At 36.2% G+C, this 23,285-nt stretch overlaps 3 protein-coding genes and 1 long non-coding RNA gene across 4 annotated transcripts; all 4 read right to left on the bottom strand.

Annotated features, from left to right (window-relative positions):
• Positions 1-1,041: 1,041 nt before the first annotated feature.
• LOC148065836 (uncharacterized) lies at positions 1,042-1,944 on the bottom strand. Its single transcript, XR_015713342.1, has 3 exons — positions 1,777-1,944; positions 1,316-1,433; positions 1,042-1,247 (listed from the first exon to the last, which is right to left on the bottom strand). It is a non-coding gene; the product is annotated as an uncharacterized LOC148065836 (long non-coding RNA).
• A 2,677-nt stretch (positions 1,945-4,621) lies between these two features.
• On the bottom strand, positions 4,622-6,588 carry LOC148065835 (dynein light chain 2, cytoplasmic-like). Its single transcript, XM_087807064.1, has 3 exons — positions 6,501-6,588; positions 5,163-5,307; positions 4,622-5,097 (listed from the first exon to the last, which is right to left on the bottom strand). The coding sequence occupies exons 2-3, from the start codon at positions 5,292-5,294 to the stop codon at positions 4,960-4,962; spliced, it is 270 nt and encodes an 89-aa protein (XP_087663190.1). The 5' UTR covers positions 5,295-5,307; positions 6,501-6,588; the 3' UTR covers positions 4,622-4,959.
• A 1,251-nt stretch (positions 6,589-7,839) lies between these two features.
• On the bottom strand, positions 7,840-11,480 carry LOC148065834 (serine/arginine-rich splicing factor 1A-like). Its single transcript, XM_087807724.1, has 5 exons — positions 11,065-11,480; positions 9,729-9,958; positions 9,481-9,653; positions 8,627-9,295; positions 7,840-8,293 (listed from the first exon to the last, which is right to left on the bottom strand). Exons 1-4 carry the CDS (start codon positions 11,253-11,255, stop codon positions 9,095-9,097), a joined length of 795 nt encoding a protein of 264 aa, XP_087663850.1. The 5' UTR covers positions 11,256-11,480; the 3' UTR covers positions 7,840-8,293; positions 8,627-9,094.
• A 1,962-nt stretch (positions 11,481-13,442) lies between these two features.
• pigs (phosphatidylinositol glycan anchor biosynthesis, class S) lies at positions 13,443-23,154 on the bottom strand. The gene is made up of 12 exons (XM_087807963.1): positions 23,135-23,154; positions 19,847-19,986; positions 19,652-19,763; positions 19,492-19,581; positions 19,332-19,423; positions 17,923-18,163; positions 17,720-17,862; positions 16,909-17,023; positions 16,690-16,835; positions 16,498-16,598; positions 15,091-15,301; positions 13,443-13,876 (listed from the first exon to the last, which is right to left on the bottom strand). The coding sequence occupies exons 1-12, from the start codon at positions 23,151-23,153 to the stop codon at positions 13,598-13,600; spliced, it is 1,689 nt and encodes a 562-aa protein (XP_087664089.1). The 5' UTR covers position 23,154; the 3' UTR covers positions 13,443-13,597.
• Positions 23,155-23,285: the final 131 nt, after the last annotated feature.

The following is a 23,285-nucleotide window of genomic DNA, read 5'->3' as shown; positions in this document are numbered from 1 at the left end:
TTTTTCTATTGAAGTAACATAACATTAATAATAATATAACTTGAGCTATTCACTATTTAAATTGTATGTATTTACTCTATTTATAACATATTAGCACTATTTTTTAACTTATTTATATTTATACTTTTATATACATTAATTATTTTATGCAATATTTAAACGTTATTTATGCAATATTTTGAACTTATTTATATTTATATATATCCTTTTTTTTATATACATCACTCTGCTGAGTTTTTAACAGTTGCCAAGCAACGACATTTGGTTGCCAGTTTCACTGCAGTGTTTTCTGTGCAATGACAATAAGAGAAAATCTAAAGTCTAATAAAACATAAAACTTTTTTTTAAATTAACCACATGTATTCAATACAATCTCAATATGACGTATGCCAATAATAAGTAAGTAAGTAAGTAATTTTTATTTGTATAGCGCTTTTCCAGACCAGGGTCACAAAGCACTTAAACAATCAAAACAATATTCAATAAAGTATATACTTTAAAGATCAAGATAATACTGAGAACACAACAGGAGTTCCAGAAAATCAAGGAAAAGCCTGAACAAATAGAAACGTCTTAAGATGTTTCTTAAAGGAGTCAGTAGATCATCAAACACAGATGTTTCTTAAAGGAGTCAGTAGATCCATCAAGAGCAAAGAGAGAGAAGATCGTTCCAAAGCTTAGGAGCAACAGCCTGAAAAGATTTCTCTCCTCTGGTCCTGAGCCGTGTGCGTGGAACCATAAGTAGATTCTGATCCACAGACCTCAGAGCCCGAGCTGGGGTGTAAGTCTGGATCAGATCACTGATGGAAGGTCAGACCATGAATAGATCTGAAAGTAAGAACCAGAATATTAAAATGATCCTGAAAGAAACTGGCAGCCAGTGAAGAGTTTGAAGGAGAAATGTGAGTTCTTCTACTAGAGCGGCTCAGAATTCTGACTGCAGGGTTTTGTATGAACGAGACAGATCCTTCTTGCTAAGACATGAAAATAACTGTTTTTATCTTGTACGTCTTAATGAATATCACACATATAACACCATGATAGTTTTTAACTGATGCATCTTTATTTTTACTCCATTTTTTATGTTCTTAAAATTTCACATCTTTGCGCCACATGCTTGCTGACGTCACCTCTCGTCGCATTTCGTCTGAGTGCTAGTAAACATTAAACAAATGCTGAGGGAAGACATGGCTATAAACCCGTCCGATGAAGCACTGCCACTTGGAGTTGTACTTCCGTTGGAATTCCTGCCATGAATAAAAAACATTATGATCGCAGAATTTAGTGGAAAAAATGTGAACGAAAAAAGTCGTACCGTCTTCACGTGTCCAGCGATGTCTTCGTTGTCGTCAAACATATTCATCGCATCCACAGCAATCAATGGCATCGTTCGTCATCTCGTCAGTCATGGTCGAGGTCTTCATCACAACTCTCTTCAGACGTCAAGAATAAAATATAACTTGTAATTTAATGTATGGTTGATACTCAAATGTAAATTTAACTCTACTTTTGAAGTGTTTCCCCCAAACTCAACCTTTTGCAAAGTCTTATTCCAATTTAATTTGGATTTTTTTTAAAGTTCCAGATAGAAACTAGTTTCTGACCCTGAAGCTACATGTTGACACAAGGAACGTTTCTAGAATAAAAATAAAAATATTTCTGCGATTTAAGTCACGTTTTAGACAGATTTCTCGAATTTTTAATGAAATAATTTTAAATCAACAGCCACAGGACCAAAGGAAAATAAAATTGCAGCAGAAATAAAACAATATTTACCGCTTCAGACGACACGACATCTGTGAGAAGTAAAAACATGAATCCACTGCACGAGCACAGAATCATCCTGTTGTTGAGACACTTTTAGAAACAGGTTTGAATCTAACATTCTCTTCCTGAATCTATCTCTCCTTTTATATCAGTCACTTTTTTTCTAGATGCGCAAACGTTTACTTTCAACAATGAAGGAATATCTTCTTAAACTCCCAGAGGTCAAAGTGGAATTCAGCCATTATTGTCAACGTGCGCTTTACTGCCACCTAGTGGACGATACTAGTGAAGCTAGAGACTCAGTTGAATTCCGTTTTAGTTTTTTTTAAACTTAAACTGCAGTTCTATATTTAGATAAATGTGTTTGATTATTATTATATATATATAAAAAAAGGAGCCCAAAAACTAAAACCAAAGAACAACGTGGGTTTAATAAAGATAAAAGTATGTGTCCATTTTAAAAAGGGTTTATAATTCAAACAGTTTCTTTAATTGAAGTTATATTTTTAGATTAGATTAGTTAAGATTAGATTGTTTTGTAATTATTATTATTATTATTATTATTATTATTATTATGTAATAAGTTTGTTTTGTGTGCTATCTTATTTAATTATTGTATTATTTAATGCCACCACAACAAAAAATAATCCTATGTTATGTTTACTGACAATGAAAGTTTCTGATTCTGATATTATGGGTTTGATTTTCGTCTCTTAAACATTGAATAAAAATCAATTGAAGTCTTTGTTTTTCTATAGATGTGAAAAACTTTTTTTTTTTAATTATTATTCAAGACTTTTTATTCTTTTTTTTTTATTTAGGCAACCTTTTTATGGAATAATTAAGAACAAAATCTACCTCCATCGTTCCATAGATGCTGTTTACCTTTCATTGTGCATGAAAAATATATATATATATATATATATATATATATATATATATATTAAATACAATCTCAATATGTATGAAAGCACATCAATGCCATCAGAATATTGAATGGTTGAATTAATTTTTTCAAATATTGAAAGGTTGAATTAATTTCAAATATTCAATATTTGTTATATTTTAATTTCAATTATTCAATATTTGTTGTATTTTAATTTCAATTATTCAATATTTGTTGTATTTTAATTTCAATTATTCTATATTTGTTATATTTGAATTTCAAACTTTAAACTATTAAATTCAATATTAAAAAATACAAAGCCTGACATAAACTCACGGATCCAAACATGTTTAAACTCCAGACGTTAAAACAAAGTTTAAATACTTTGTCATGTAAATATCTAAACTGATGCAGCAGTGATGACGATCCAGTAACTCTGTACTCGTTTGGTTCGGTCTGGTGACTCTGTTACGCTGAACTTAAAAGGCTTCGTATTTTTTTAAAATTTATATTGAATTTAAAACGCTTCAAATTAAAAAAAATACTGAATAATTAAAATTAAACTATAACAAATACTGAATAATTAAAATTAAACTATAACAAATACTGAATAATCGAAATTAAAATATAACAAATATTAAATAATAGAAATGAATTCAACCTTTCAATATTCTGGTGGCATTGATTCACTTCCAGAAATACGACGTATGCTATTAATAACTGTTTTTATCTTGTAATTCTTAATGAATATCACACATATAACACCATGATGGTTTTTAACTGATGCATCTTTATTTTTACTCCATTTTTCTTTTCTTAAAACATCACATCTTTGCGCCACATGCTGGCTGACGTCACCTCTCGTCTCGACTGGAAGATTTAATATGATTTAAACAGACGAAATGGTAAATCGTCTACGAAGAAGTAAATAAATTCTCTTCTGTATAACAAGCCAGAGCCATAATCCCGTCCGACGATGCACTCCCACTTGGAGTTGTACTTCCGCTGGAATTTCTGCCATGAATTAAAAAAGATTATGATCGCAGAATTTTGTGGAAAATGTTAATATATCTTCGTACCGTCTTCACGTACGCAGCGATGTCTTCATTGTCGTCAAACATATTCATCGCATCCACAGCAAAGTCAATGGCGTCGTTCGTCATCTCGTTGGTCAAGTTGGTGATCTTTACAAAAACTCTCTTCACAGGTAGAAACGTCAATAAAATAAAACTTGTAATTGAATGTATGGTTAAAATCTAAATTTAACTCTACTTTTGAATTGTTTTCCCCAAACTCAACCTTTTGCAAAGTCTTATTCCAATTTAATTTGGATTTTTTTTAAAGTTCCAGATAGAAACTAGTTTCTGACCCTGAAGCTACATTTTGTCGACACAAGGAACGTATCGGGAATAAAAATAAAAATATTTCTGTAATTTAAGTCATGTTTTAGTCAGATTTCGAATTTTTTTAAATTAGCAGCTACAAGACCAAAAGGAAAATGTAAAATTGCAGCAGAATATTTGTGTCCTCTTGTTCTTTCCCTTTATGTTCTTATTTTATTTTTCATTCATTTTTTTTAAATTATTATTTATGAAAAATTGCTGGCTATTGGAAAAAAACAATTTCATATCAATAAAGTTTTTTTTTACCTTAAATAAATGAATATTTGACGCCACAACTCCTGTGAGAAGTAAAAACATGAATCCACTGCACAAAATCATCCTGGATTGTTGTTGAGACACTTTTAGAAACAGGTTTGAATCTAACATTCTCTTCCTGAATCTCTCCTTTTTATATCAGTCACTTTTTTTTCTAGATGTGCAAACGTTTACTTTCAACAATGAAGGAATATCTTAAAGTCACAGAGGTCAAATTGTAAACGTGCGCTTTACTGCCACCTAGTGGACGATTGTCAACCGTAGAATCGAGCGACGACTCGACTGAGAAAAAACACGAAGCAGTTTGGAATCAACTTTGAAATACATGTTTATTAAGGAGCAACAGTCAGCAGCTTCATTCCTGCTGGAACAATTGAAAATTAAGGCATTTCAACAAAAAACTTTTCTGTTGCTTTTTTTTTTTTTTTAATCTTTCTTCTGAACGACATGAAAAAAATAAGTTATACAACAAACTCAAAATAATATCAATAGAGTCAAGTGAGATTTTTCTTTCTATGAACGGGGGGGAGGTCTTGGAGAGAGAGAACACAAGGAGGTAGGAATGTCTGCGGAGGTCAGAGAGCAAAAAAGTACAGCGACACACAGAAGTTAAAGGCCGAATAAAAAAAGGTTCCCAGCGGCGGCGGCTCAGCCCGACTTGAAGAGCAAGATGGCCACCTGGCCGAGGTAGAAGTAGATGAAGTGTTTGGTTTCGTGCGTCACGTAGCTGCCGAAGTTCCTCCCCACGATGCAGTGCCACGTGGGGTTGTACTTCTTGTCGAACTCCTGCGGGGGAAAAAACACCTGGTTCAAGGGGGTCGAAGGTCAAGGACGGACGAGCGGAGACGTACCTTCTTCACGTACGCGGCGATGTCCTTCTCGATGTTGTACTTCTCCATGGCTTGCAAGGCGCAGTCCACCGCGTCCTGCTGCATCTCCTCCGACATGTCGGCGTTCTTGATCACGGCTTTCTTGTCAGACATCTTGAGCGGTCGACTGGAAGATCAACGCCGGAGTTTTAATGCTAAGTACCCCGACTCTACACTAGGTGGCGCCAGAAACAAACAAATCTAAATACATTAATTTGCTTGTATTAAAAATTGCTGTGTTTACAAAAATATAGCATTAGTGTAGCAAGTTTTATTTTAAAGTGTTGTACTCAACATTGTGCGATACTTGTATAGTCTTTATTATCGTAATTTCCACAAGTTGTACAGCATTTTATTTTTATTTTTAACAGGTCAAACATTAAAGATATTTTCTTTAAATTAATATACATGTTGATTTGATCAAATTTTGTGTTGGTAAACGACTTCTAGCGTTACAAAAAAAAAAAAAACATTTTCATTCATTTTCTACCGCTTTATCCCGGGGATCCCAGTATCATAGGGCGAGAGGCAGGGGACACCCTGGACAGGACACCAGTCCATCTCAGGGCACACAATGACAGACAACCATTCACACACACACTCATACCTACGGACAATTTCCCCAAATTCTCGATTAACTTCTGTATGTTTTTGGACTGTGGGAGGAAACCGGAGTGTCCGGAGTAAACCCACGTAACACGGGGAGAACATACAAACTCCATTAGAGTTAAATAAATAAAAAATCGCCAAATCGTTCAGTCGTCTTGCTGACCTTGATCTAGTTAATCTATACAAAAAAAAAGAAGAAAAAGTATGCCTTTTTTTAGCATTTGAAAAAAAAATCGTTGATAGCAATGCGCTCGATGGAACAGCAGGTGGCAGTGTCGGTTCCAAACACTGGGCTGGGTCAAGATTTGAGCCCGTCATGGCTGCACTTGACATCCACGAACAACTGAAGGACTTAAAGAACCTCGCGTTGAAAACGGCGGTAAAAAACGCAAGTGTCGATACAGAGGTTGGCGCGAAAGTTAATCATCTCTTAACGTTATTTTTACTCAAATCCAAATCACGTCATTTCTTCATTTAACCCTCGCTAGTTAACGCTCACTAGGTTGTATTACATCAAGGATGAGTTGAGCGACTAGTCAACTGCGTTTAGTGGGAAATAAACGGTGAAAATCTGACGTTAGTTTGACAGAAACATGGTCGCCATCATGTCAACGTTGACGCCAAACCTCAGGTAAATAAACACCTGTTGACATCGCGCGCACACGCATCACTAGGCGGTGAAGAATCGCACGATAAATGGAAGAAACTCACCTTGACGTGCGAGTGTTGAACGATCTTCGCGGGAGAATCTCTGCGCTCGATTGTTCTTGTTTTAATGGAAGCACGCGGCTGTGGCTCCCGCCCCTCCTTCACCGCGCAGCTGCGATCTGATTGGCTGCCGCGCGCACTGATGAGCGTCTTCCACTCGCGGACGGCGACCGCATCTTGTTTCCGCCCAGAATGCAACGCGGTTATTGATTGGGCCATCAGTATTCTCGTGATAGAAAAAAAAATAAATCTGGTGACGTCATCGTCCAAGGGCGGTTGCGTTCACGTATTTATTGTATTTATGTATATTTTTTAAATTGTTCTGAACATGTGCAGAATAACGAGAGTCGCGGGTTTATCTTAAATTTATTCTTGAAGATTTGCAAAAATATGAACAATTATTCTACGTTGAGGTATTTCCGGAGGTTTAAAATGGTGGCGTTTGTTCCTTCTTTAATATTTACCTTTTAATCAGAGAAATTTTATATTCAATTATAGATTCAGAGTTGATGGCGTCCTCTTTATGCGACTTATAATATATATAATATAATGTTTTTTCTTTTATTGCCAATACAACTTTTTGGTGGTGACATTACGGAAAATAAATAAAAACAATAAATTAAAATAGAAGAGTCATTACCATAAAATAAAGATTACTGAAACGTTTTGATTTGGGAAAGCAACATTTATTTAACTGGATTTTTATTTATTTAATATAAACTAAATATTCTGAATAAATAAGTAGATTCTACTCTACTTTGGGTTGTGTGAAACAACAGAAGTTTAACAAGTTTTTTTAAAAACATAAACCAAATATTTTGCATAAATAAAACAAGTAGATTGAACATTCTTTAAGTCTGTACTTTGTGTTGTGTGTATACAATAAACAGAACAGTTTAAAAAATATATAAACTTAATATTTTCCATAAATAAAACAAGTAGATTCTTTAAATCTGTACTTTGTGTCTGAAAAAACAGAACAGTTTAACAAATAAAAAAATATTTAAACTTAATATTTCACATATATAAAAGCAGATTGAACATTCTTTAAGTCTGCACTGTGTTGTGTGTGAACAATGAACAGAACAGTTTAACAAAAGTATAAACTAAATAAAACAAGTAGATTCTTTAAATCTGTACTTTGTGTTGTGAGAAACAACAGAACAGTTTAAACATAAACCAAATATTTTACATAAATAAATCAAGTAGATTGAACATTCTTTAAGTCTGTATTTTGTGATGTGCAAAACAATTAAAAAAAATATAAACTTAATATTTGACATTAATAAAAGTAGATTGAACATTCAAGTCTGTACTCGTGCGAAACAATAAAACACAAAGGTTTAACTCACGTTATATTTTTATTAAAAGAGAACAAAGCTTAACGATACAAGATCATACTGATGAAAAGAGACCTAAGAAAAAAGATACATACCACATCAGTCATTTCCCCTCCTCCCCCCCGCCTTTTACCCCTCCTTACTGGTGTGGCTCCGTCCTGCACCTCCCAGCCTTCCTCCTGGATTTGATCGCAGCCATTTTTTATTAGGTTAAAAAAAAAAAAAAATCTTTTTAAAACTTGCATGCGGTTGCATTTTGAAGGGCCAATTCGCTTCCTAACTTTTGTTTCCAGTTGGACGTTTTTTTTAAAGTTGGCAGGGGCCTGAATTGAGATCCTCTCCTGGTAAAAAAAAAAAAAAAGAAAATCCCGAATTCCTGCTCCATGTATCCATCCTGACGCCTAATCATAATCTGATCCGGCTCCGGAATGGGTAGACTCTGAGCCCAGTCCAAACCTTCAGAATACCAGCAGAACCAAAGAGAAGGAGGCGAGTTAGAATCACACCTTCACATGTTTAAAAAATATCTTCATCTAACAAAGATGTTAATAACAAAAAAAAAAAAAGAAAAAGAAAGAGAAACATCTATATATCAAATCAAGGACAAAAGAAAACATTCACGGTGTAAAGCTGGGGTATGACGATGGAGGGCAACCTTTGGCTCTCCATAGAATCACACAGACATCACCACTGGGAGACTTTTTTTTAAACCACGTCATTGTCAATGTAAGAAATAGTCAACAGCCTTCAGAAGCAGATTTTACAATCGACAAGGCACAACTATCATACCATTGGGTGCCATTATCCTCCTTCTCTTCCTCCTCCATCTGTTAATCCTAATTTGAACTGACTCGTCTGATCCCATCCTATCATGTTTCTTTGATCTCTACAGAGAGACACAAAAGAAAGTCAGAGCACATTTGTGTATCCTTGGAAAAAAAGCTAAACGTCTCTTGGACAAAAACAGAGTAAAGCAGCTAAAGCACAGTCAGTACAGCAGACATGGTGATGGGGGGGCGGGGGAGAGAGAGGGGGAGGGAGGGAGAGAGAGAGAGAGAGAGGGGGGAAAAAAAGGATGGCAAATGAAAGCTTGCAACCAAAGAAAAAAAACAAAGGGTGATGAGCAACAAGTGATGTGTGGTGTAGCATTTTTTTTTGTTGTCAGATGACGTTGTGGAATTTCATCTGTGGCTCCTGAAGGGACCGGCATCACTCTTGGGGGGTCATGGGGGGTGGGGGGGGGGTCGGGTGCTGGATCTAGGTGCGAGAACGGGACCGAGAGCGGGAGCGGGACCGAGAGCGGCGAGGGGAGTAGCGTGGAGACCCTCGGCTGCGGTGCGGCGAGTAGCTGCGTGAGCGGCTCTTGCTCCGGCTGCGACTCCTGCTCCGGCTCCTGGAGCGACCGTAGCTCGGGCTGCGGGGCCCGTCCGTCTTCACGCGGATGTAGGAGGTCTCGCCCTGGACAGACGGGGGTCGGGGGTCGTCAAAATCCACTTCATTACAACTTAAAAAAAACACTTGGATTTCCCGTTTAATCCTACAACCACTTACTTACCCACTGCAGGACAAATAAAGCAATATTTATCAGCAATTTCTACAATATCCAGTCTTAAATATACATTTTTTAAAAGTAGGGTAAATACCTCATGGGAGCGAAACTTGGTGTTGTCCAGTTTCCTGACGGCGTACGTCATGTCCTCTTTGCGAACGAACTCCACGACTCCACTGCCGTCACGGTTGACGTCGGCGTAACAAACGTCGCCCGCCTCCCGCATGTGATCCTTCAAGTCCTGCCAGCTTCCACTAGGTGGCAGACCTGGCGACAATTTCAGGACACATCAGACCACAACAACTCAAGAAGAAGAAGAACCGCCCACGCTTCTAAACTCACCGGACACGACGACCCTGTGCTCCGAGCGTCTCGAGGGGGGTCCGTAACGTCCTCTCGGGGGTCCGGCCGATCCGACGCCTCCTCCACCGCCGCCTCCTCCTCCTCCTCCACCACCCCCTCCTCCTCCGCCGCCTCCTCCTCCTCCTCTCCCGCTGCGAGGAAACTCCACCCGCAGTCTGTAGCCGTCGTAGTCGTAACCATCTCTGCCGTAGACGGCGTCCTCTGCGTCCCTGTGAGAAAATGGTAAAACACTTAAATATCCGGGGTTCACCCCCACGATTATTGATATACATTTGTTTATCTTTCAAATATAGTTTTAATGTCCCTTCTATGGTCAATGTTGAGCAAATATTTACAGATTTGTTCATTTTTCTGTTGCAATTTAACTCCCAACCAATAAATGGAAGCAGTATTTATGTTCTCCAACGCTAAAGGAAGAACACAATCTGGCAAAAACTGAGGACAAGAGGATACGGGCTTCCCCAGTTGCTTTTAACGTTACGACTTCCATCAAGAGTTTAAGCTTTTTGTGCTTTAGTTCACAGTACAGTACCAATATTACACAACACTGTATCTTTTTTGTGGCATTAAAGTCATATCTTATTTGTACTGTAGTTCAATTGTGGTTTATATTATACATAAATAAATATATATATATTTTTTAATTATTTTCAATTAACATGTCAATATTCACAGCATTTGATCCTTTTTTCTGTTGCAATTAAACTTCCGGTCGCTAGATGGCAGCGTTCAATATCTCCTCCGCAGCTAAAAGAATGATTGCTGAGGACGAGAGGATACAGCGACTCCAGCAGCTTTTAAAAAGGTTTCGGTTTGAAAAACAAAATGAAAGCAGTTACGACTTTGTCAAGAGTCATGTGGTCTGTATATACTACAACACCAGAGTGTATACTCAATACTGCAAATATATACTTGTTACTATAGTATCGTAAGAGAGTTTTGAATTTAAGTTAAAACTTCTGATTGAATACCGGCCCAAAACTTACCTGTTAACATACCAGAGAAAAACTTAAAATACATTGATTTTTTAACTTAAATCCACACTTGATCTCCAACAACAAACTTTAATTCACTATATTTTAGTGTGTTTTAAGTGTAAATATAAAAGGAAACTAACTAAACATAGTAAAACTGCTAAAGGTTTAGGTGAGTTCTGACCACGAGGTTCACACAAACAATCCTACAACAAAACCACAGTAAACCAGCAACAACAACAAATAAAAAGCAAGAATAAAAACACTTTATAAAACATTTGCACGAGTTTTAACGCAACTTTCGCGAGAAACATCTCAAAAGAGCAGCTTTTTTTCTTCACCTCGGATCCTCGAACTGCACAAAGGCAAACGGCGGTCCTCCTCGTCGGTTCTTCAGGTCGATGTCTCGGATCATGCCGTACTTGTAGAACAGATCCTCCACGTCCTTGGACCGTATGTCCGGAGGCAGGTTCCCCACGTAGATCCGACAGTCGTTGCTCCCCGCGGGTCCTCTAACAACACCCGCAGACATGATGCACACAAGGCTCGCTTAGCTTCGAGGCTAGCAGCGTAAATAGCGGGAAAAGCTCGCGAGTTACAAAGACGATATTACACCGCGGTTTTCGGTCAAAGGTGAAGATCGTGCAGCGGGAGGTAAGATGTCGCCGAATCTTCGCAGGAGCCGCAGAGGATTTAAAATAATGGCGCTCTCAAAGCTAACACTTGGTAGCTGTGCTACTTTCCGCCAAGCGACACATCCCTTTATTCGCTAAGCTTTAAGCGCCACTCGGTGTTGAAGAGGCGCGCGGCGCCACCTACAGTGCGGGAGTGTAACTGCTGCGGAATTCCATTTTAAAATTGTAGTTATTTTAACTTCATGAATTTAATTTTAATATTTATTGGATTTATTAGTCTTGAGACATCATTTACTGTCATTGCATAGAAAAAAACACCGCAATGAAAAATGTCGTTGCTTGGCAACCGTTAAAAAACCCAGAATAGAATGAATGTATATAAAAAAGTTTAAATATGAATAAGTTAAAAATAGTGCAATATAGTATAAATATATTAAATAAATAATGTTTTAAATATTGCATAGAATGAATGTGTTTAGAAAAGTATAAATATGAATTAGTTAAACATAGTGCAATATAGTATGAATATAATAAATAAATAAATAATGTTTTTATTATTGCATAGAATGAATGTGTTTAAAAAAGTATAAATATGAATTAGTTAAAAATAGTGCAATATAGTATAAATATATTAAATAAATAATGTTTTAAATATTGCATAGAATGAATGTGTTTAAAAAAGTATAAATATGAATTAGTTAAAAAATAGTATAAATATAGTATAAATATAATAAATAAATAATGTTTTAAATATTGCCTAGAATGAATGTGTTTAAAAAAGTATAAATATGAATTAGTTAAAAATAGTGCAATATAGTATTAATATAATAAATAAATAAATAATGTTTTTATTATTGCATAGAATGAATGTGTTTAAAAAAGTATAATAGGAATAAGTTAAAAACTGTGCAATATAATATGAATATAATAAATGAATAAATTATGTTTTAAATATTGCAAAGAATGAATGTATATAAAAAAAAGTATAAATATGAATAAGTTAAAAATAGTCCAATATAGTATAAATATAATAAATAAATAATGTTTTAAATATTGCATAGAATGAATGTTTATAAAAAAGTATAAATATGAAAAAAGTTAAAAAATAGTGCAATATAGTATGAATATAATAAATACATAAATAATGTTTTAAATATTGCATAGAATTAACGTGTTTAAAAAAGTATAAATATGAATAAGTGAAAAATAGTGCAATATAGTAAGTAAGTAATTTGTATTTATATAGCGCTTTTCCACACCACGGTCACAAAGCGCTTAAACAATCAAAACAATATTCAATAAAGTATATACTTTAAAGATCAAGATAAAACTGATAACACAACAGGAGTTCCAGAAAATCAAGGAAAAGTATAAATATAATAAATAAATAATGTTTTAAATATTGCATAGAATGGATGTATATAAAAAAGTATAAATATGAATAAGTTAAAAATAGTAAAAATATAGTATAAATGTAATAAATAAATAATGTTCTAAATATTGCCTAGAATTAATGTATATAAAAAAGTATAAATATGAATAAGCTTAAAAATAGTGCAATATAGTATAACAGTATTAATAAATGAGTGTATTTAAAAAATGTATAAATATGAACAAGTTAAAAATAGTGCAATAAAGTATAAAAATAATAAATGTTTTAAATATTGCATAGAATGAATGTATATAAAAAAAAGTATTAACTATGAATAAGTTAAAAATAGTGGCATATAGTATACATATAATAAATAAATAATATTTTAAATATTGTGTAGAATGAATGTATATAAAAAAGTATAAATATGAATAAGTTAAAAATAGTGCAATAAAGTATAAATATAATAAATAAATGTTTTAAATATTGCATAGAATTAATGTGTTTAAAAAAGTATTAATACAAATATGAATAAGTTAAGAATAGTCGGATATAGAATAAAAAAACGTATACTTGTAATCGGTAGTGTATATTTGTGAGCTTTTTTTTAAAAAGATAAAAGGAAAAGTGTATATATTTGTGAGTTATTTTTTTAAATGATGAAAGGAAAAGTGTATTTGTGTCGTTTCCAGACACGCAACACACAGCGAAATATTCTTAAAACCTCTTTATTTCTCAATAACTTAAAAAAAACATAATATTTTCCCAACATTCAAATGGTGAAGCGAACAGTGCGAGACGACAGCAGCCCTTCATTCAAACACGACGAGTCTCCGTGAATCATCGAAAGTCGTGGACGATTCAACTTCAATCCTTCTTGGCCTGTCGCTCCCGGCGTCTCCTTCGAACCTCGGACAGGATCTTGAGCAGCGACAGCAGGATGGGGACGCACATGGGCAGGAAGAGCGGGATGTAGATGGCGAACTTCTGGTCGTCGGGAAAGTAGAGGAGGTGGAGCAGCGACGGGTCGAAGAACGCTCGCTCCGACGCCAGCATGGCCTCCTTGCTGTACTGCAGAGCGAAGCCCACGTTGGCCGACTCCAGCTCGGCCACAGCCAGCTGCAGCGACGCCACGGCGCTGGACACCTGAGCCAATGAAAACGAAAACCCGCTCAACGACAGATACATCGGAAAAATATCGATATTTGCATCGAAAACATGTGATCATGTATCATTTTTTTTATTGTTTAAATCAAGCATTTCTTAAATGCGAACTTCGAACAATCGGTGTCACGTTCTGTAAAGTTGTCAATTTGTACTTCTATGTCTCGTTGTTGTTTACGTCTCCGTCTGTCTGCGAACTGTGCGGCGCAGCTTGTTAGCCTCGGTTGCTATGGCGACACGACTCAGTATATCTACAGAAGTAATACTAACTTATGATCTAGTCAAACACTAGTGATCCAGTCACTCGTCTCTTTCAACCTCCTTTGTTAAAGCAACATATTGTAAGAACTTTTCATCTCGTCTCAGTTGTTTTCTTATAAGATCGTGAACTTCCAAACAAACCTGTCCGTCTTCACCGTATGCTAACGAGCTAAGTTGTTAGCGTCATTTATAAAGTGTTATGTGTGCGTGTACAAGGAGGTGGATTTATTATCGGTTTGGTGACATCGCGACGCGCCGGCGGCTCCTCTCTGATGTCGCTCAGTTTCGCGGGACTTCGGGGCATCGGTTTCCCGCGAAACTGAGCGACATCAGAGAGGAGCCGCCGGCGTTATAAAATTCGGTCTGTAAATTCTACAACACCAGAGTCTAGTTTTCGACAATACTACACATATATACTTGTTACTACACTATCACAACACCAGAGTCAAGTACTCGACAATACTACACATATATACTTGTTACTACACTATCACAACACCAGAGTCAAGTTTTCGACAATACTACACATATATACTTGTTACTACAGTATCACAACACCAGAGTCAAGTACTCGACAATACTACACATATATACTTGTTACTACACTATCACAACACCAGAGTCAAGTACTCGAAATACTACACATATATACTTGTTACTTCACTTCGCTCAGTTTCGCAGGACTTGCATGGGTTTCCCGTGAAACTGAGCGACATCAGAGAGGAGCCGCCGGCGTTATAAGTGATATTTATCTGCGATCATGTCGGCACCGAATGAAAGGGAAATATCGTATCTTTTTACTTATCTAACCCCCGACCTCCCCTACAGTAGTTGCGCCTTACATTTTGAGGTTAAAGAAAAAAATATCGCATTAATATCGATATCGCAAGACCCCAATATCGCACACGATTAAAAGTCAGAGCGAAACGACTCACCTGCTCCGCAATGTTGTCGTTGATGACGATGTTTCCGATCTGGTCCAGCAGCTGCGCCAGCGACGTGACGGTCATGGTCGCCGTGGCGATGTTCTCCACGCTCCGGGTCCACATGAGGCGGTCCAGCTCCCAGTCGGCGAGACCCTCGCTGCCGCACGACTCCACCAGGAAGCCCGGAGGAGGCGTGGACGGCTGCACGCCCAGCAGCAGCCTTGGAAGGGAAGGAAGGATCAGACATGGAGGAGAAAACCTCTGGTTAGAGAGTCAACGTCTTTCTTTGAGGCTTAACTCGTCTTCATTATCGCTAACTATTGACATGAATGTTCATTTCTTTTCTTTAAACCATATTGACATTCTGCAGCTGTTAATGCTTTATATTTCAATCAATTGTGTATAAAAAGTGTATATAAGTGAGTTTGAAATAAAATAATTTGATTTTATTTTTGTTTTAATTACAATCAACATGTAAATATTCACAGCGTTCGTTCATTTTTGTGTTCCTCCTGCATCCCTGTGGCAATTAGGGACTTATTTTCATGACACAGTAATGATATTCAACTTTAACGATTAAAAAAATTAATTATTTAATATATAACGTTAAGTTTAAGGCTAGTTCTCTTACGGTATATATTTGAATAAAGTGTGTATAAAATATATTTTATAATATTTGACGATTAACATGAAAATATTCACGTTTTTTGCATTTTTTTGTTGCAATTAGTTAAAATAACAGTGAGATTCTGCGATACCCTGACATTGACTGAGGACAAGAGGATACAGTGACTCCAGCAGCTTTTAAAGCTGATGGACATTTTGTTTGAAAACAAATGAAAGCAGTTACGACTTCGTCAAGAGTCATGTGGTCTGTAAATACTACAACACCAGAGTCAAGTACTGGACAATACTACACATGTATACTTGTTACTACACTATCACAACACCAGAGTCAAGTACTGGAAAATACTACACATATATACTTGTTTCTACACTATCACAACACCAGAGTCAAGTACTGGACAATACTACACATATATACTTGTTACTACACTATCACAACACCAGAGTCAAGTACTGGACAATACTACACATGTATACTTGTTACTACACTATCACAACACCAGAGTCAAGTACTGGACAATACTACACATATATACTTGTTACTACACTATCACAACACCAGAGTCAAGTACTGGACAATACTACACATATATACTTGTTACGACAGTATCACAACACCAGAGTCAAGTACTGGACAATACTACACATATATACTTGTTACTACAGTAATATAATATATTGTACTTCGCCTACGTCATCAAATCAACAATAGACACTGGATTTTGATAAAACCATCTGGCAACATAAACTGACTGGTTTATGACTCTTGTGTTCTAGAAGGTCTCCTACCTCAGCTGGGCCAGGAAGACCCCCATGACCTTAGACATGTTTATATTGACATCCACTGGAAGCTCCGCCCCCGGTACGTGCTGGTCGTTGACGTTATAAACCTAAACAGAAGTTTGACGTGAGTACTTTGCAGATAAAGTATCTACATATATATAAATATACATATATAGTTGTGTGATCAGTCATCAGTACCAAGATTCCTCCCCATCGAGGCGAGTGAAACGCGTTTGAAGGCACTTCCTGTTTCCTGTGGTCACGGATATGAAGCGGCGAATGTTGAGCGTCCGGCACGTACAGCAGGAAGTTCAGCACCGGGTTGGAAGACGCAGCATTAGACCCTGAATAAAAAAAAAGAAAACACAATTAGACATGTGATCAGTTTGGAAATGATGCTGTCGTCGCCCCTCGTACCCAGTCTGGCCTCCACCGGGTTGATGACGTGGGCGAGGCTGTCGGAGCTGAGCGTGTAGGCGCCGTAGCTGCTGTCGAAGCGAGGGTTGACGCCCAGCATGGCGTAGTAGAGAATCTGAAAATTGAATTGTTTACACACAACTGGAAGAGCAACACATCACTTTATTCGCTAAGCTTAAGCGCCACCGAGTTTAAATATCGCCACCTAGTGTGCGGGAGTGTAACTACTATCACTGAGAAATTCCATTTTAGAATTTAATTATTTTTACATAAGGAACTTAATATTAATATTTAATTAATTATTGGATATAAATTAATTATATAATTTCTATAGTGAAAGATTGATTTTAAACTTGAAAAAAAAAGGATCATTTTTTTTTTATATTATTAAATCTTTAAATTTCTTTTTTTTTTTTTTAACACATCGAGTATGACATTTTAATTTGGATAATTCAAGAATGAATTTTCTTAATTTTTATTCGTAGAACTTTTAAATTCAATATAAAAATGTTGCTATAATAGACATTAGTAACAAGCTACTCGATTTCAGCCAATCAGGCGAAGCGCAAACGATCATGTGACTAATCAAGCGTAAATTCTTCTTTTTTTTTTTTTAATTTTGAAAATATTTGCATATTTTAACCTTTTAATATAGAAATCATTTAATTCATTAATTAGAAAAAAAATAAACACTCAAAACAAACAATATTTCAATTTAAACTTCCAGGTTTTATCATTTTAACTGTTCAATTAAACGACTCAATATCCTCGTGGCACCGATGTAGCTCTGATCACAGGGGTCAAAGGTCACCTGAGAGTCGATGCTGAAGTTGGCCACAGGAGACAGTTTGGTGAGCATGGGCTGGATGTAGGTCCTCACTGCGCCCTCGATGTCCCAGTGAAGCCGGTGCGACTTTGGGTCGGGGTTCAACAAACTGAATGTTATTTCATAACCTTTAACAAAAACGAGAAGGTCAGTCGACAAGATCAGCCATTTTGTTTTCATCTCCAGACCTGGACTGGACTTGAAGGCCCTCATGCTGTCGGCTTTGCTCCTCCTATTGGTGGGACTGAGTCGCTCTCGGTCGCCGAGGGCAGCCGTGATGTCGGAGTGGCTGAAGGACATCACCTGCAGGATCTGAGTGATCCTGGGCTCCAGGTGAGACAGCAGCGTGTCCAGAGACTTCCCGACCTGACCCGGGGCTCCCACCCTCAGCAGGGCCGTCCGCCGCCTTCCCACGTAGACTTCCACGTCCTGAGAGAGGAACATGCCAGAGTCATTTCTAGATAAAGATAAAAGGAAAAATGTATGTATTTGTGACAGTGTCATTTTTTTAAATAAGACGAAAGAAAAAGTGTATTTTTTAATAAGATGAAAGAAAATGTGTATTTGTGACTGTGTATTTTTTCAAAAAGATGAAAGAAAAAGTGTATTTGTGACTGTGTATTTTTTCAAAAAGATGAAAGAAAATGTGTATTTGTGACTGTGTATTTTTTCAAAAAGATGAAAGAAAAGGTGTATTTGTGACTGTGTATTTTTTCAAAAAGATGAAAGAAAAGGTGTATTTGTGACTGTGTATTTTTTCAAAAAGATGAAAGAAAAAGTGTATTTGTGACTGTATTTTTTCAAAAAGATGAAAGAAAAAGTGTATTTGTGACTGTGTATTTTTTCAAAAAGATGAAAGAAAAAGTGTATTGTGACCGTGTCATTTTTTCAAAAAGATGAAAGAAAAAGTGTATTTGTGACTGTGTATTTTTTAATAAGATGAAAGAAAAAGTGTATTGTGACCGTGTCATTTTTTCAAAAAGTTGAAAGAAAAAGTGTAATTGTGACTGTGTATTTTTTAATAAGATGAAAGAAAAAGTGTATTTGTGACAGTGTCATTTTTTCAAAAAGTTGAAAGAAAAAGTGTATTTGTGACTGTGTATTTTTTCAAAAAGATGAAAGAAAAAGTGTATTTGTGACTGTGTATTTTTTCAAAAAGTTGAAAGAAAAAGTGTATTTGTGACTGTGTATTTTTTCAAAAAGATGAAAGAAAAAGTGTATTTGTGACTGTGTATTTTTTCAAAAAGTTGAAAGAAAAAGTGTATTTGTGACTGTGTATTTTTTCAAAAAGATGAAAGAAAAAGTGTATTTGTGACAGTGTCATTTTTAGAAAATTAAAATCATATGTAAACATAAGATACACATTGATATATTTGTGACAGTGTAACTTTTAGAAAAAATGAAAAGTATATGAAAAGACAGTAAAAACGTATGTATTTGTGACAGTTTAAATTCTATAGAAAATAAAAACATATGTATAGATAAAATCTAAACGTATAATCCATTATGTTATCGTGTAAAAGTGTCATTTTGACAAAACAAAAATCAAAGGAAATGTTGTATTTTTGTGACAGAAAAGAGGGAAAATGTACTGTACCTTGGGAAGCAGAGCTGAGGACTCTGGGATGACGTAAACCACCAAAGAGCCACATGGACTCTCACTGAGCAGGTGCAGCGACAGATCTGCCTCTAAAGCGTTGATTTAAACGATAAATACAAGTTTGCAGCTGAAAGAGAAGCAGAAACGAGTTCCTCACCGGCAGCAGACGGCTGGTCCAGAGCATCTTCCTCCATGATCGTCGCCGTTCGGAAGCGCGTCTCATATCTGTACCTCAAAGCCGTGTTTTCTTAGGACAAAAAATACACACTCTTTGGAATACATTGTCATCGTGAACACTTTGAATCTCGCACACTAACCATCAATAACATATTCGTCGTCCTTCGTCTGCGTCAGTGGAAACTTCTTCTGCTGCTCCGGGCTCACGGTTCCTCGAGCGAAGACCACCTCCACGTCCGCGCTCAGCTGAAGCTGCGCCAGTTATTATTAACTCATGTTAAATACATGAAGGTTAACACACACGTGTGTGTGGTGGTGGTTCAAAGAACACACACCTGGAGGTCGGCCAGCTCGTTGATCTGACTGAAGGGCAGCCAGGCACGATAGGTTTCTGTCGTCCGCCACCACAGGGGGACGCCGACCAGAACCACGACCGCTGCGATAGACAGAGCAGCGAGTTGTCCTCGTCTGCGCTCTGAAAATAAACATTATTCTTTCATTAATCATACACTGTGTTCTTGTGCTCTGAGACGTTGATAGTATTGCATCTATAAGCATGCGTTTGTTTCTTCTCGTCTGGACTATTGTAACAGTTTGTTTTCATGTCTTAACAAGAAGGATCTGTTGATTCAGAACTCTGCAGCGAGAATTCTGACCCGCTCTAGTAGAAGAACTCACATTTCTCCGATCCTTAAAACTCTTTACTGGCTTCCAGTTTCTTTCAGGATCAACTTTAAAATTCTGGTTCTTACTTTCAGATCTATTCATGGTCAGGCTCCTCCTTACATCACTGATCTGATCCAGCCTTACACCCCAGCTCGGGCTCTGAGGTCTGTGGATCAGAATCTACTTATGGTTCCACGCACACGGCTCAGGACCAGAGGAGAGAAATCTTTTCAGGCTGTTGCTCCTAAGCTTTGGAACGATCTTCTCTCTCTTTGCTCTTGATGGATCTACTGACTCCTTTAAGAAACATCTTAAGACGTTTCTATGTGTTCAGGCTTTTCCTTGATTTTCTGGAATTCCTGTGTTGTTCTCAGTATTATCTTGATCTTTAAAGTATGTACTTTTTTGAGTATTGTTTTGATTGTTTAAGCGCTTTGTGACCCTGGTCTGGAAAAGCGCTATATAAATAAATATTACTTACTTACTTACTATAAATTATAGGTATGTGTGTATTTTCCTCTTCCTGGTGTCTCTATTGATTGCACAATCTGATGAGCTGCAGGATCGATGTATTCGCCGTCAAAATGCGTTTTCTCTGTTCACAGCACCAACATTTATTAATACTGATGACGTAGAAGACACACGTCATAGTTTCTGTAGAATATATTGATATTTCTCAGATTGGTCCAGTATATGCGCCACAAATCGCCGACAACTTTTGACAATTTTTCACTCGACAAAACTCCCTCGCAAAACCTCTTAGGTGAGTAAAATATTCTTTTGAACCACTTTTATATTATACAAGTATATTATATATTAAGTATATATTTACTTGTAAGTCTGCCAAATATCTTCTAAATTGATCGATGTGCGAATCGATGTTTATTGACAGTCAATTTGCTTTATGTGTCCATTATTTTATATTTAAACAACTTAAAAATTATCAACATAATTAACATACGATCATGTGACTAATCAAGTGTAAAAAAAATTTTTTTTCTAAAATAATCTTGAAAATATTTGCATATTTTAACCTTTTAATATAGAAATCATTTAATTAATTTATTAGAAAAAAAATAAACTCTTAAAACAAACAATATTTAAATTTAAACTTCCAGGATTTAACATTTGAATTGTTAAATTAAACGACTCAATATCCTCGTGGCACCAATATAGTAAGTAAGTAAGTAAGTAATATTTATTTATATAGCGCTTTTCGAGACCAGGGTCACAAAGCGCTTAGACAATCAAAACAATACTCAAAAAAGTACATACTTTAAAGATCAAGATAATACTGAGAACAACACAGGAGTTCGAGAAAATCAAGGAAAAGCCTGAACAAATAGAAACGTCTTAAGGTGTTTCTTAAAGGAGTCAGTAGATCCATCAAGCGCAAAGATCGAGGAAGATTGTTCCAAAGCTTAGGAGCAACAGCCTGAAAAGATTTCTCTCCTCTGGTCCTGAGCCGTGTGCGTGGAACCATAAGTAGATTCTGATCCACAGACCTCAGAGCCCGAGCTGGGGTGTAAGGCTGGATCAGATCAGTGATGTAAGGAGGAGCCTGACCATGAATAGATCTGAAAGTAAGAACCAGAATTTTAAAGTTGATCCTGAAAGAAACTGGAAGCCAGTGAAGAGTTTTAAGGATCGGAGAAATGTGAGTTCTTCTACTAGAGCGGCTCAGAATTCTCGCTGCAGAGTTCTGAATCAACTGCAGACGAGACAGATCCTTCTTGTTAAGACATGAAAACAAACTGTTACAATAGTCCAGACGAGAAGAAACAAACGCATGGATTACAAGCTCCAAATCATGTTCCGACAACATTTTCCTAAATTTAGATATTAGAGATTTTTCTCAGTTGAAGGAAACAGTTTCTGGTCAGTTTTCTTCAGTGTTGAACAAGAGACATGTCTTTATCAAATACAACACCCAGGTTTCTCAGGCTCAGTTTGACAGACTGACCTAAGTCACCCAAGTACTGACTCAACCCTGGAATCTTATCATCAGGAACAATCACCAGTGTTTCAGTTTTGTCCACATTAAGCTGTAAAGTGTTTTCACTCATTGTTTGATTTCTAGCAAACAATTGACTAAGCTGTTCAGCCTTTGGGGCTCTAATTCCAGGGGTCTAAGGTCACCCGAATGTCCGACTTATTTCATGAAGTTCATCAATTCAATACAACGTCAATTTTCTTTATGTATCCACTATTTTACATTTAAACAACTTAAAAATGATCAACATAATTAACATATTTATTCTGTTGTTGAGCAAGCTTTCCAATGATACCAACCCTTTGAAAATTGAACAAATATTGAGCAAGTTACAGCATTTTTAAAGTCAGATTAACAAAGGCTCACGCCTAAAATATTGACCTCCATTGATCAGTATGAGGAGTTTGACCACAAATCAGTGCATTTTTAGGGGTTATTATAGTCAATAACTTTCTTAATATTTATCGCAGAAAAAATATACTTGTATCACTGGAATCGTCTTTACAGGACATTGTATATGATACTAGTTTCATAAAAAATATTTATTAATTACTTAAAATGTTAGACACATACCTATTTTAATGCCGACAACATTTAGGACATATTCATTGTAAACAATTTAATTCTAATAAATGATAAGAATGTTTACATTTTCATATTTGGTGATTTTAGATTTTGTTCCGTTAAATATGTTTTACGTGCGGTAGTTTTCTACCAGTTCTAGGTTAATAATATTGTTAATAATATGTTTTAACTGCAGGAACATAGATGTCATTATGTGCAGCAGAGATGATGCTAACATTGTAGCATCTTAGCTCGTCTTTCACATTAAACTCCACAATAAATTTCATTTGCGTTCAACAGAAAGATTCTTAATATTTAAACTAAGCTGCCATGGACATAAACGAATGTTTATTCACCAAGAAAACGTCAGTATTGTTAGAAAAAAAATCTGGAAACTCACCCACTTCCGTGGTCGCCATTTTTCACCGGAAGCGGAAATACTGCGTCGAAACCGGCCGGACGAAGTGATCGACACACCCCGTAAACAACTACTCTATAGTGTGGCTAAAGATAAAACTCAAAATTCTACTATTTTCTTTCATATATTATAT

Source organism: Callionymus lyra, chromosome 14, assembly GCF_982586985.1.
Source record: "Callionymus lyra chromosome 14, fCalLyr1.hap1.1, whole genome shotgun sequence".
NCBI classification, from domain to species: Eukaryota; Metazoa; Chordata; class Actinopteri; order Syngnathiformes; family Callionymidae; genus Callionymus; species Callionymus lyra.
Note: the sequence above shows the minus strand (reverse complement) of the source record. Positions and strands in the feature narration are given on the sequence as shown.

What these genes read in the sequence shown, in the direction of transcription:
- LOC148065835 (XM_087807064.1), bottom strand. Translation starts at nt 5,294, where the DNA reads ATGTCTGACAAGAAAGCCGTGATCAAGAACGCCGACATGTCGGAGGAG. An exon ending in TCGCCGCGTACGTGAAGAAG is followed by an intron (nt 5,098 to 5,162) that starts GTACGTCTCCGC and finishes TTTCCCCCGCAG; the next exon opens with GAGTTCGACAAGAAGTACAA.
- LOC148065834 (XM_087807724.1), bottom strand. Translation starts at nt 11,255, where the DNA reads ATGTCTGCGGGTGTTGTTAGAGGACCCGCGGGGAGCAACGACTGTCGG. An exon ending in GCACAGGGTCGTCGTGTCCG is followed by an intron (nt 9,654 to 9,728) that starts GTGAGTTTAGAA and finishes AATTGTCGCCAG; the next exon opens with GTCTGCCACCTAGTGGAAGC. An exon ending in CCAAGTTTCGCTCCCATGAG is followed by an intron (nt 9,296 to 9,480) that starts GTATTTACCCTA and finishes CCGTCTGTCCAG; the next exon opens with GGCGAGACCTCCTACATCCG.
- pigs (XM_087807963.1), bottom strand. An exon ending in CCTCAGCTCTGCTTCCCAAG is followed by an intron (nt 18,164 to 19,331) that starts GTACAGTACATT and finishes TTCCTCTCTCAG; the next exon opens with GACGTGGAAGTCTACGTGGG. An exon ending in GGCCTTCAAGTCCAGTCCAG is followed by an intron (nt 17,863 to 17,922) that starts GTCTGGAGATGA and finishes TTTTTGTTAAAG; the next exon opens with GTTATGAAATAACATTCAGT.